Source organism: Chrysemys picta, chromosome 1, assembly GCF_011386835.1.
Source record: "Chrysemys picta bellii isolate R12L10 chromosome 1, ASM1138683v2, whole genome shotgun sequence".
Taxonomy (NCBI): domain Eukaryota; kingdom Metazoa; phylum Chordata; order Testudines; family Emydidae; genus Chrysemys; species Chrysemys picta.
In genome coordinates, this window is record NC_088791.1 from 143,392,059 (window position 1) to 143,402,954 (window position 10,896).

At 52.1% G+C, this 10,896-nt stretch overlaps 1 protein-coding gene across 1 annotated transcript; it reads right to left on the reverse strand.

Moving 5' to 3' along the window:
* Positions 1–1,157: 1,157 nt before the first annotated feature.
* Positions 1,158–8,559, reverse strand: TPI1 (triosephosphate isomerase 1). Its single transcript, XM_005312008.5, has 7 exons — positions 8,326–8,559; positions 3,609–3,732; positions 3,420–3,504; positions 3,164–3,296; positions 2,750–2,835; positions 2,536–2,623; positions 1,158–1,820 (listed from the first exon to the last, which is right to left on the reverse strand). Exons 1-7 carry the CDS (start codon positions 8,435–8,437, stop codon positions 1,702–1,704), a joined length of 747 nt encoding a protein of 248 aa, XP_005312065.1. The 5' UTR covers positions 8,438–8,559; the 3' UTR covers positions 1,158–1,701.
* Positions 8,560–10,896: the final 2,337 nt, after the last annotated feature.

Sequence of the window (10,896 nt, forward strand, 5' to 3'; positions counted from 1 at the left end):
ATGGCCTAAGATGTCAGAGCAAGTCCCTTCTGCCCATCATAGTGTGGGTGCTGAAAGGTTTTAAACACTAGGTGTGCACTTTTGCCTGTTTTCTAGGATTTCCCTGGACTCTTCTTCATCTCCACCTTAGATAGCACCACTCAGTTGAAGGGAACTGGGCCAGCTGGGCCTAAATATTAGTAGAGGTAAGAGGAACCCTACATTTGACTCAGGCTCCAGTGCAGGCAGCGCTGGGTCAGATGGCAGTTGGTGGGGAAAGCCCCCAGCTCTCCCTGAGACTGGAATCGGCGTTGTCCCTTGGGCAGGGTGAATTGGGGCAACCGCTCTAGGCCTTGCGCTTTTGGGGGCTCTGTACTTTGACATCATGGTGTCAGATGTAACACTTTGCACACACCCATCAGAGTGAGTGAGTGTGTGTGTGTTTGCTCGGGGGGGGGTTTGGGGATCCCGGGAGCCATCCATGGGGGGGGATTGTGGCAGTGGTTCTTGGGTTCGCCCCACAGCACTGAAGGTGGCAGCGATTGTCCCTGCATGGGCCCTATGGCCGGTTGTCTAGGAGATGGGGGAGGGCTGTGGTGGTGGTGGCGGCGGGGATCAGAGACAGGAGGTGGCGCCAGAGGAGAGTGTAGGGCTGGGGGTGGGGGCATCCCACAGGTTGGGACCTCCCAGGCCCATCTCATGGGGGTCAGTGCTGCCTTTCTGGGGTCCCCAGCCCAGGCTGCTGGCAGCAAGCTCACAGGAAGGCCCCAGATCAGGGATTCTGAGAAAACCAGCCATGAAGGGGCCTATTTCGGTGTGGGGCTGGTCCAGCCCACCAGGCCCTGGCTCATGAGCTCCCCGGAGGGGTGCGGAGCAGCTCAGGCACTGGCCCCCACCTAGGGGATCCATGCACAACTCAGACGGGTGCCTGAGCTTCCCCAACAGCTGTGTCTCACCCAGTGGTAGTTCCAGCACTGGACACTTCTCACAGCAGTGCCTAGCTCACTGGGGAAGGAACACAAGGGAGTATGAAAGAGCTCAGCACACTGTCCCTACCACAGTCATCCTGCAGGAAGCCCACCCCCGAGCTGTGGCCTGCCTGAGGGAGGCACTCCATTTCTGCAGCACGCTCCTTACTCACCCCCCCTCACCACAGTAATGACTGCACTGGGACACAATCCGGTGCCACATGTTTATTTCTATTCAGCGTTTGTTAAGGGACATGGAAAAGCTACAATGTCTCACAGGGATGTCAGCTGCCAGGCACTCCCTCCCATCCGGTCAAACTACAGGCTGCCTGGTGCAAGAGGCGGCCTTTCCTCCTCTCCCCAGCTCAAGTGACCTCCTTATTGCAGCACTGGCACCACTGCAAAGGAAGATGGGTGGAAGGGAGGGACAGACAGGCCATGGACTCTGATTGGTTTACCAGGCATATGGGCACAGCCAGCCAGATCCACCCAAAAGCTTACACTGAATTTTGCCCACTTAAGAGGGTGGGAGGGCAGGCAAGAGGTGGAGACTAATAAAACCCTGCCTCTGGAAAAAGGCTCTCTGCCAATCAGAATCCAGCAGGGTGACACAGCTAGCAGCAGGAACAGTTACAGTGAATGGGGGGAGAGGAGTCATGGGTGAAGGGGCGAGGGGTGAGCTTCCTTATAGTTTCTTTATTTCTCCTTCCTTCCCCTCCATGACAGTTTTCCCTTTTGGGATCTATGGATCGGTTCAGTGTTTTGCGTTGATAATGTCCAGGAATTCAGGCTTGAGGGAGGCGCCACCAACGAGGAAGCCATCTATGTCATGCTGGGAGGCCAGTTCCTTGCAGGTACCACCTGTGACTGAACCTACAAAGGTGGGCATGATTCCAAACAAGGGTTAGACACTCATGGTCAACACTGTGGGTGGGATGGGGAAATGGACTGGTTAGCTATGAGGATGGGGCCATAGGTAAAAGCTCTTGTATCCTATCTATAGGGCACCAGGCTGAGTGGCTAGTTCACTGCTGCCCCCCCTTACCCAAAAGAGGGGTCTTCCAGATCAGAACAAGAATGGGGGGGGATGGGAGTGGGGAAGGGAAGCATTTTCCTATCATTACAGTTCAATGGAAAGCTAGTTGAGATATTGAAGAGTCCTTCAAAGAATAGGGGGGCAGTTAATGATACAAGCTGGACTCAGAGTGTGCACTAATATGTAATAATAATAATAATATCCCTACCAAACTTGACTGCACTTTTCATCTGTATATCTCAAGTGCTTTCTAGAGGCAACAAGTTTCATTATCCCATTGTGCACATGGGGAAGCTGAGGCATGGGGTGAAGTGACCTGTCCAAGGTGACCCAACAGACCAGTGGCAGAGTGAGGAATTGAACCCAGGTCTCCTGAGTCCTAGATGCTCTGTCTACTAGGCCACACTACCTCAAGCAGCACAGTGGCCCCATCGGCCTGGCAGAGAACAAGAGAATAGCTGTACAAGTGAAGGGACAAAAGGCAGAAACGAGCAGGGGGAAGAGGGAGAATGACCAATGTTATGCACTGGAAAGGTGCCAGGGGCTGTTTACCTCCATAGATGATCCGAGTGGACTGAGCGACAGCTTCAGACACATGACTTTTTAGCCATCCCCTCAGCTTCTCATGAACTTCCTGAGCCTGTAATGAAACTAGAGCTGCATTACTGGAACACCAACCCAATTGAGGGAAGAGTGGTTTTTAGTTAGAGACCCTCTGAAAGGGGATGAGAGAGATGGACGCCTGGCTCCTTAACCCTGTTCATACCTGCTGGGGAGTTGCAGTTTTACCGGTTCCAATAGCCCAAACTGGCTCATAGGCAAGAACCACCTTGCTCCAGTCCTTCACGTTATCTGGGGTGGGGAGAAAGAAGCAAGTGTTATTTGGGAGATGAGACATAGCACCACCTACTGGGGAGGGCAGAGCAGGGAGGCTATCCAGCACATACAGAGCTGTCTGTTATTGGAAGAACAGTGGGGTATTCAGACACATCTGATGCTGTTCACACAGGCCCCCAAACAAGCGCACACAAAGCCAGCTCTGTTGCCCTCCTGGCATAAGTTACCAAGGAATAATAATATACTTCCCAGGATATACTTCCTTCTGAAGCAGAGGGAAAAGCGACAGAAAAAAATATTTGGTTCCCCTGTGAACCAAAGGGAAAACCCCCACCACTCTTACCAGCAATCACTTTGGTCTGTTCAAAAACCACCTTCTCTGTGATGCCAGCTTCTCTCTCATCCAGTTTCTCTCCAATGCAGGCAATGACACCAAGACCCTCAGCCAGGGCATGGGCCACCTTCTGCCCAATCAGCTGGAAGGGGGGAGGGGAAGAGTTAGCCAGACACTCACAGGCCCACCTTGGAGCTCAGTCCCCCACCATGGGGATGTTAAAACCACTAAAACTGGTTTTTCCCTAAATCCCAAAGTAGCCCACCTCATCAGACTCCCCAAAAACATGTCTTCGCTCTGAGTGGCCCAGGATCACCCAGGTGGCTCCAATGTCTTTTATCATTGCTGGGCTGGAAGGGGAGAAAAGAGCAAGATTAGGGCCTTGTCCCTGTCCTGGGAAGAGCCCCTAAGGACTCTAGGTTCATTCAGCTCCCTCACCCCATGGTGGGCTCACCTGATCTCTCCCGTGAAAGCTCCCTTTGGCACCTTATAACAGTTTTGTGCTGCAACCGCAATCTTTGCATCAAGCTTCTGACGGGTGAAATCAAGGTAAATGGAGGGGGCTCCGCAAATAATCTCTGGAGGGCAAGAGAGGGCATTAACCTCATGGGGGTGGAGCAGATGTCACACCTGTTCCTCTCCCAACTGCTGAATCCTCTCTTTCCCCGCCCACTTCATCCCCGATCCTTCCTCTCCCTCAACTCCACCCCACCCCAAGTGCTCTGCCCAGCTGTAGGAACCCTTCCAAAAACAAACAAACAAACACCACCCTTACTGAAACTTGGGGACCCACCAACACAGCAGGGATGTTTCCACTCTAGTTTAATCTTCTCTTAAGGGACCCATGGTGAGTATCATCAGAGGAAACTCAGTTCATTATTTGTATAGACTAGAGGGGAAGGCATAGCTCTGGGATTCTACACCATAGTACAAAAGCAGAGCAAGGACCCCACAGAACTTTCAGACTGAGAAATTGGACATGGATTCTGTTCTTGTTGGAGCAAATTTAGATTAGCTGGGAATGAGAGGGGAGCAGCAAATTAACTGAGTTTGTAACTGGGTAGGGCGCAAGGTAGGCCAATGCAATTCTGCGGACCCAGAGGTTAATTCCCACCTCACATGATGTACTCAGCTCTGGGCTCCTCACTCCCAGAGAAGAGCCACAGAAATGCTCAGGGGGCTGCAAAGATTAAGCCTTAGGCTGTGTCTACACTAGACCTTATAGCAGCACAGCTGCACCACTGGAAGGTCTCCTGTGTAGCCACTCTATTGCTTTTGGTGAAAATTGTGTCGGTCAGGAGTGAGTTTTTTTTCACACCACCAACTGACAAAAGTTTTTTCCAAACAAAAGTGCTAGCTTAGACAAAGCCTTAGGGCAGTAGTCCCCAAACTTTTCAGGGTCATGCCCCCCTCCTTACCCGTCTGCACCCCAGAGCCAGGGTTCATGGGCGGACGGGAGGAATGTGGGCAGGGGTAAGGGAACTGAGGCCGGGGCCACAGCTGGGCCACGGTCAGGGGCTGAGCGCAGGGTTGGGAGCAGAGCGCAGCTGAGTGGCGCTCCCTCCCCACCCCCCCATGGGGGCTTGCTCAAGCCCTGCCGCCCCCTACCCCCGAACATTCCTCTGTCACCCCCGGGGGGGCACGCTCCACAGTTTGGGGACCTCTGCCTTGGGGTAAATTCAAAGAGCTAAATCTACCAAGCTCATAAAACCCACTACTGGGTTGTGTGTGCATGTGAGAAATTCATGAAGTGTCTGAGAAGGCAAGAGGCACAGTGAGGAGAGGGATTGTTTAGGAAGAGCCGTGATAGAGACCAACTAGGGAGACAAAGGAAAGTTGCTCAGGTGCTATTCCCCAGCACTGAGAGGTCTGGGAGCCTGGGGGTAATCTCCCCATGAAAAGGACTTGGAATGCCACTAAGGTCACCAAGAACTAGGGACCCAGCATATTGGCCCCTAGGGAATAGACTAGAGGGAACCTTGTTAGGCTGCTTCACCAATCTTATAATTATAGGAGGTATCCACCATGGTGATGTGACAAGATACTGAGGAAATCAGTCTGGGAGCTCCCTAGGCATCAACTGAGGGCTTGTCTACACTACGGGGGCTACAGTGCCGCTGTGGCTCCATAGTTTAGATGCTTCCTAAAGTGATGGAAGTTTCTCCCATCACTGTGGTTAATCCACCTCCCTGAGCAGCAGTAGCTATGCCAATAGAAGCATTCTTCTGTTGACCTAGCCACAGCTACACCGGGGGTTAGGTCATCATAGCTACAGCACCCAGTGGTATTACACTGCTGAGCAACCGTAGCTAGGTCAATCTAAATTCTAAGTGTAGCCCTCAGACACACTCAGTTCTGGGCATCCTCTGCACCCATCCTAGGCAGCTTGCCTGCCTCTCTCTGTCTTGGGCATGGCCGAGATAAGGAAGTGAGGGGACAAAAGTGATGCTGCCAAGTGAAGGAAAAACATGTAGAAATTAGGTGCAAACCAAGGCTGCTGCTTCCATTGAGCAGGTCTGGTCACGTCCACTAAATGTACAGGCTTCCAAGCACCATTCCAGGCAGCTTAATCTATAAAGCCCTAGGGACTTGGATGCAGTAACCACATCATAAGAGCCTTTATGAACACACTCTAGGGCCCTGCCATCCTATTTGTGCATTGGGACTAGGTGAGAGACCCCTCCTGGAGGGAGACTTTGCAGTCTAGCTAATGGCCTCCATTTGGAAGGGTACAGAACAATTTTAAGTCAAGAGGTTTATTTAGTTTGTTCATTTATCTGGTTAATGATTATGTGGGAAGAATTGTTGCATACTTGGTATGTGTGTGTTACTGAAGCTTTACCCTTTCTGCAGCAGGGAGCATTGTGACAGCAGAGGGGAGGAAGCCTGCAGCTGCTTAGTCTTGCCTCTCCAGAAGGGGCCACTGTTGTAGCTACTAGTACTCTCCCCTGCACATAATTATCCCATGACCTGGAGCTAAGCAGGGATGTGTGTGTGTGTGTGTGTGTGGGGGGGGGGGCACAGAGGGGCTGCCACCAGCACCCCTCCTCTCCAAGGCCAACCCCTTGATCTTTAGTAGCCAAGGGAGATTTGGTTTCCAAAACCAAGTACAGTAGCTGGTATTTTTAGCCCAGTCACCACTGGATATATTTAGGTCTCAGCCTCCTGAGAGACCTTTGACATTTCTTCAGAGCACTTCCCCCAAAATAGCAGTTCCCCCTCCCACCTGCAGGACCTTCCAAGCCCTTTCTGAGGAGATGGGCAGCAGAAGATCCAGAGGCAGAGGATATTTCAATGGTGGTGGTGGCCAAAGGACAGCAAGGAGATGATGGTGGAAGAGAGCAGCTAAGCTGCTGCTGGAGGACACAGATACCAGCTGAAGCTGCCACAAAGGGAAGCTGGTGAACATGAGATCCATCTGTAGGAGTACAAACTCTGGGGCAAGGATAGATAACAAGGGCCTGGTCTGCCCAAACAAAAAGCTACACCAGCTAAAATAAGTGTGATTTTAAACTGATTTAGTTAAACTAGTATGTATCTCATGTCAGTTTCAGTTACAATTTAAGGAGTCATGTTAAGCCTAGTTTAATTCAACTTGTGCAGTGCCCTTTCTTTTTCATCAGTTTTTAAACCTACAAGTTAAACCAGTGCAACTTGTGTGTTTAGACAAGCACAAGGGGAGACTAAGCCACCAGAAAGGAGCTCAGGGTCCATATCCTAAGTTCAGAGGTGCCTAGAAGTCATCTCACCTAATGACTGACTTGGAGGCCTACTGTTTGGAACCTAGGAGCTTCAGGGAATGGATAGAGAGGTCTTCCTCTGCTGTCTGGCTCAGGTGGGGTGGAAGACCTCAGGTTACCCCCTCCAGGTTCCAGCTGGGAATCTCAGGAGGAAGGATCTCAGGAACTGTCACTTGCTCTGCCCCCCCCCCTTCCTCCCCGTTGGGGAGTAGCCATAATACACACAAACTTGACCTTTCATACTCACCAGTGGGGAGCAGAACTGAGACAGAAGCAGCATGGTGGCAGACCAAGCAGTGGGGAGCACAAATGGGACAAGTGAAGTTTGGGAGACTAGATGGAGGCAGCGTGGGGGGGGGGGGTCACTTGCCAGGATTACCTGAGTATACCTCACTTAATCACGTCCCTGTCATTGCGGGGGGGGAGGGGGGAGGCCGGCCTTAGCGCACCGTAGTCCCTCCTATTCTCTGCATGTGGCATACAATAGTCCTGTCTGCTGAGCGCTGTAATGCTTTGATCTCATTTCGGTGCTGGGTGGCGCTAGTGGCCCATGATACTCCTGAGGGCAGAGTAGATCTGGTGGGTTCTGACTCAGGGGAGAGGGAAGAGATGCAAGGGCTCTAACCAAGTTCCCACCCCACTGTCTGGGCTCCTCAGAGAAACTCCTCTCCCATTTCTAATCAGTCACCCGCCTTCCCTTCCTTGGTGCCTCGGGAAGTAATCTGCACCCCATGGCCTCACCACACGAGCAGCCACCTCTCCCCCCTCCTTCCAGCGAGGCGGGGATCCCAGGCTGCAGCAGCCGCCCCATCCACATGACGCTTCCCGCTCGGCAAGCGCAGGCAGCAGCAGGAGGAAACGAGTCATTAGGTACGTGCAGGCGGGCACAACTGGGGGGGGGGGGGGGAGTGCGGGCAAACGACACCCGCCGAGGGCTCCCACAGCCCTACCCTAGGCGTGTGGCGCCTCCTACCCCCACCCCCCGAGCCGCTAACATCTCAGACGGCTCCACATGCGACTCCGCGTCCCTGGGCGGCCTGCAGGGCCACGCACTGTACTGTGGGGCTGCTGCAGAACAGCCTCTCGTTGCCCCGTCCCCTAGCTCCCCCCACTTTGGTTAGCGGATGAACTCAGCAGCCGCTTGTCCCCGCTCCTGTAGCCTTAGCACGTCAGAGTCCAGGGTATCGGAGGGGTCGGGCAGGTGGGGGCATATGGCTGCCGTAGTCAAACAGTATGCGCTAGCGGGGGGCGCTATGCTCAGGGCTGAGCCAGGCTCCCCCAATCTCCCTCATACAGATGCCAACTAGGGTAGCCAATAACAATGTCCACAGCAGGCAGAGACCCCGGAACAACCCCATGGAGACACTCTCCTACCAGCCTACCTCCCACTCCTCCAGTCCCGGTCTACACCCTTCCCCCCCCTCCCCTCACCAGTGTCCACCGGGACCTTGCCGCTGTTTAGGGTGTGGATCAGCTCGCCTAGGCTCTTCTTATCCCCGTTCATCTTCCAGTTCCCCCCCACGAAGAACTTCCTTGGTGCCATGATGGGACGAGTACTGCTCTCTAGCGCAGACGCGAAGGAGACGGAAAGGTCAGTTCATCAGTACGCGAAACCCCCAGCTCAAGCGTTTTTATAGAGAAGTGAGCCGGAGGCACGCCCACATCTGTCTGAACGTTCCACATGCTCCGCCCCTAGAAGCGTCTCCGCGTTGCACTTGCTCCTCCTCATGGAGTGACAACGTTCCTCTAGCTCCACCCCTCTATGTATCACCGTTCCGTTGGTAGCGGGTCAAAGGGGGGAGGTCAAAACCGCAGTTGTGCTATCTTTACCCTTGCACCGCCAGGCGTAAAGGGACAGAGCAAGGCCACAATTGTCACTATCCTCCATGACGCTAATAGGGAGGGCAAATAAATACCTAATTATCTTCAATACCTGGCACCAGCAAGGGTCACAGCTGTAGGGTGACCAGACAGCAAATGTCAAAAATCAGGACAGGGGGTGGAGGGGTAATAGGAGCCTATATAAGAAAAAGACCCAAAAATCAGGACTGTCCCTATAAAATCGGGACATCTGGTCACCCTACACAGCTGCCAAATATAAACTTGCCATAGGGCCACCTGCTGCCTGCTATTCCCCAGGTAGCCATGGTGAAGGGGCTGAGTAGGAAAGGACAGCCTTCCCCATCCCACCCTTTGTAAAGGAGCTTCCCATGAATTAAGAGAGAGAGGTGAGAGACAGGAAAGGGGGCTCCTTAACTTCCATCATTAAGCAGCCATGGATATTGGGAAGTTAAGGGGGGGCTAAGAGGTTATGGCAGGGAACCCAGCATCCAAGCTTGGATTCTGCACTCAGCTCTACTACTGCCTTGAACTAGTCCGGGTCTGTTTCCACCACTGTGAAGGAGGACAATGACACTGTCCCTGTCACGCTTATCATCCCAGCTAGAAGGCTTAATTATTTCAGAATTAAAAATATCTGAGCTGCTGTGTTCCACGGGCCCTGGAGCACCATCACCTCCAATGGAGCTCATGTTCCCTAAGGAAGGAAGAGTAAGGAGAGTATCTTAGAGCAGATTAAGAGACTGTGATTTATGATCAGCTGCCTTAGCAATTCTTGCTGGGAAGCTGGTCTTTCCCTTGATGCCATGATTAGAATCCAGAGAGTGGACTTAATCCCAACTCTGATCCTAGCCATTTGCCTGCAACATAGAGGACAGGTCCCAATCTGCAGGAGATAAACAGTCTCTGTCCCTGCTCCGTGGGGCGTACACAAGAGGGCACAATGCCAGGAAGGAGAGGATAGCCTCATGTGACTTCCACAAGGACAAGAAACCATCCAGTATGTACTAGGCCAGTAGACCCATGACATTATGGGTAAGTAGAACACAGGAGTCCAGAACAAGTTCTCAGCTCCAAGTGCCTAGACCTCACTCCCAAAAAAGTAACTTGACTTTTTTTGTACTTTATTACGTGCACGCACCAGCACACAGATAGCGCTTTCATCCTATAAAAGGAGGAACAAAACAATCACATACCACCCCCAGCAACTGGTCAAGGAAGGGAAAGGGAATTGTTCAGACCCATCACATGTAGGACTTTAAATGAGAACAGAGGTTGACCTGGACCCTTTTCATTATCGCACCACTACAGAAAACAAAACCAGAGCTGTGTTCACCAGAAAGGCTGCTGCATTGTGCACCCAGTAATTGCTTAAGGGAATGCATTGTTACACCAATAATCAAGTGTGGAAAACATAAGTGAGTGGATCATCATAGCCAGAGCCATGTAGAATGGTTATTTGAGCCATGGCTATTTAGGCATGAACAACCCTAAGAGTTGCAAACTCACTGAACAATCCAGAGGCAGATACCTCCAGTTGATGGGATATTTATTAGGCACAAGTAGCACAGCCATCTTTAACCTCTGCTTTAACAGATACATCTCCTGCATCAACGTCACTGTCCACATGCTAGGACAACAGGTGCTGACAAAGACAGGAGAGCATCTAGCTTTACAGTGAGGTCTCCCATCCAAGCTTCTTAGCACAAGGGCTCATATGCCAAAGTAGAGGAGAACTGCCATTGGCAGGGTTACACTGATCACTGCATTAGATGAGGAAAGAGTTCAGATACCCCAGCTGACAGGGCCCTCCACTAACATATGGGACAGACAGAAGCCAGGGGGTATTTAACTTTTATTTTATCCTTCGTGTATTTTGGCATTTAAGGGGCACACAAGGAGGAAGTGGTGCTACTTATGGCCCACATTATTTCCTGCACAGCCCCCTTGTTTGGGAGGGGGGGCATAAGGGAGAGAAGCCACCCACCCACCCATGATACACAAAGCCACACACACGCACGCACGCCCCCCCTTCTCCCCTTTCAGCCTGAAAGGGGATGGCATAATTACACCAAGCAGCAAAGCACTAGAGGCTGTGCCTTGGAGTAGGGAGTAATGAGAGATTTTATATTGAAACAAATCCATCTGCCCACCCCTCTTCAC

Bases quoted from the DNA above. Each gene is read 5' to 3' on its own strand.
- TPI1 (XM_005312008.5), bottom strand. From the start codon at position 8,437: ATGGCACCAAGGAAGTTCTTCGTGGGGGGGAACTGGAAGATGAACGGG. The intron at 2,836-3,163 runs GTAAGAGTGGTG...TCCCCACCCCAG, and splicing joins ACAGACCAAAGTGATTGCTG to ATAACGTGAAGGACTGGAGC. The intron at 1,821-2,535 runs GTAAACAGCCCC...CCACCTTTGTAG, and splicing joins CACTCGGATCATCTATGGAG to GTTCAGTCACAGGTGGTACC.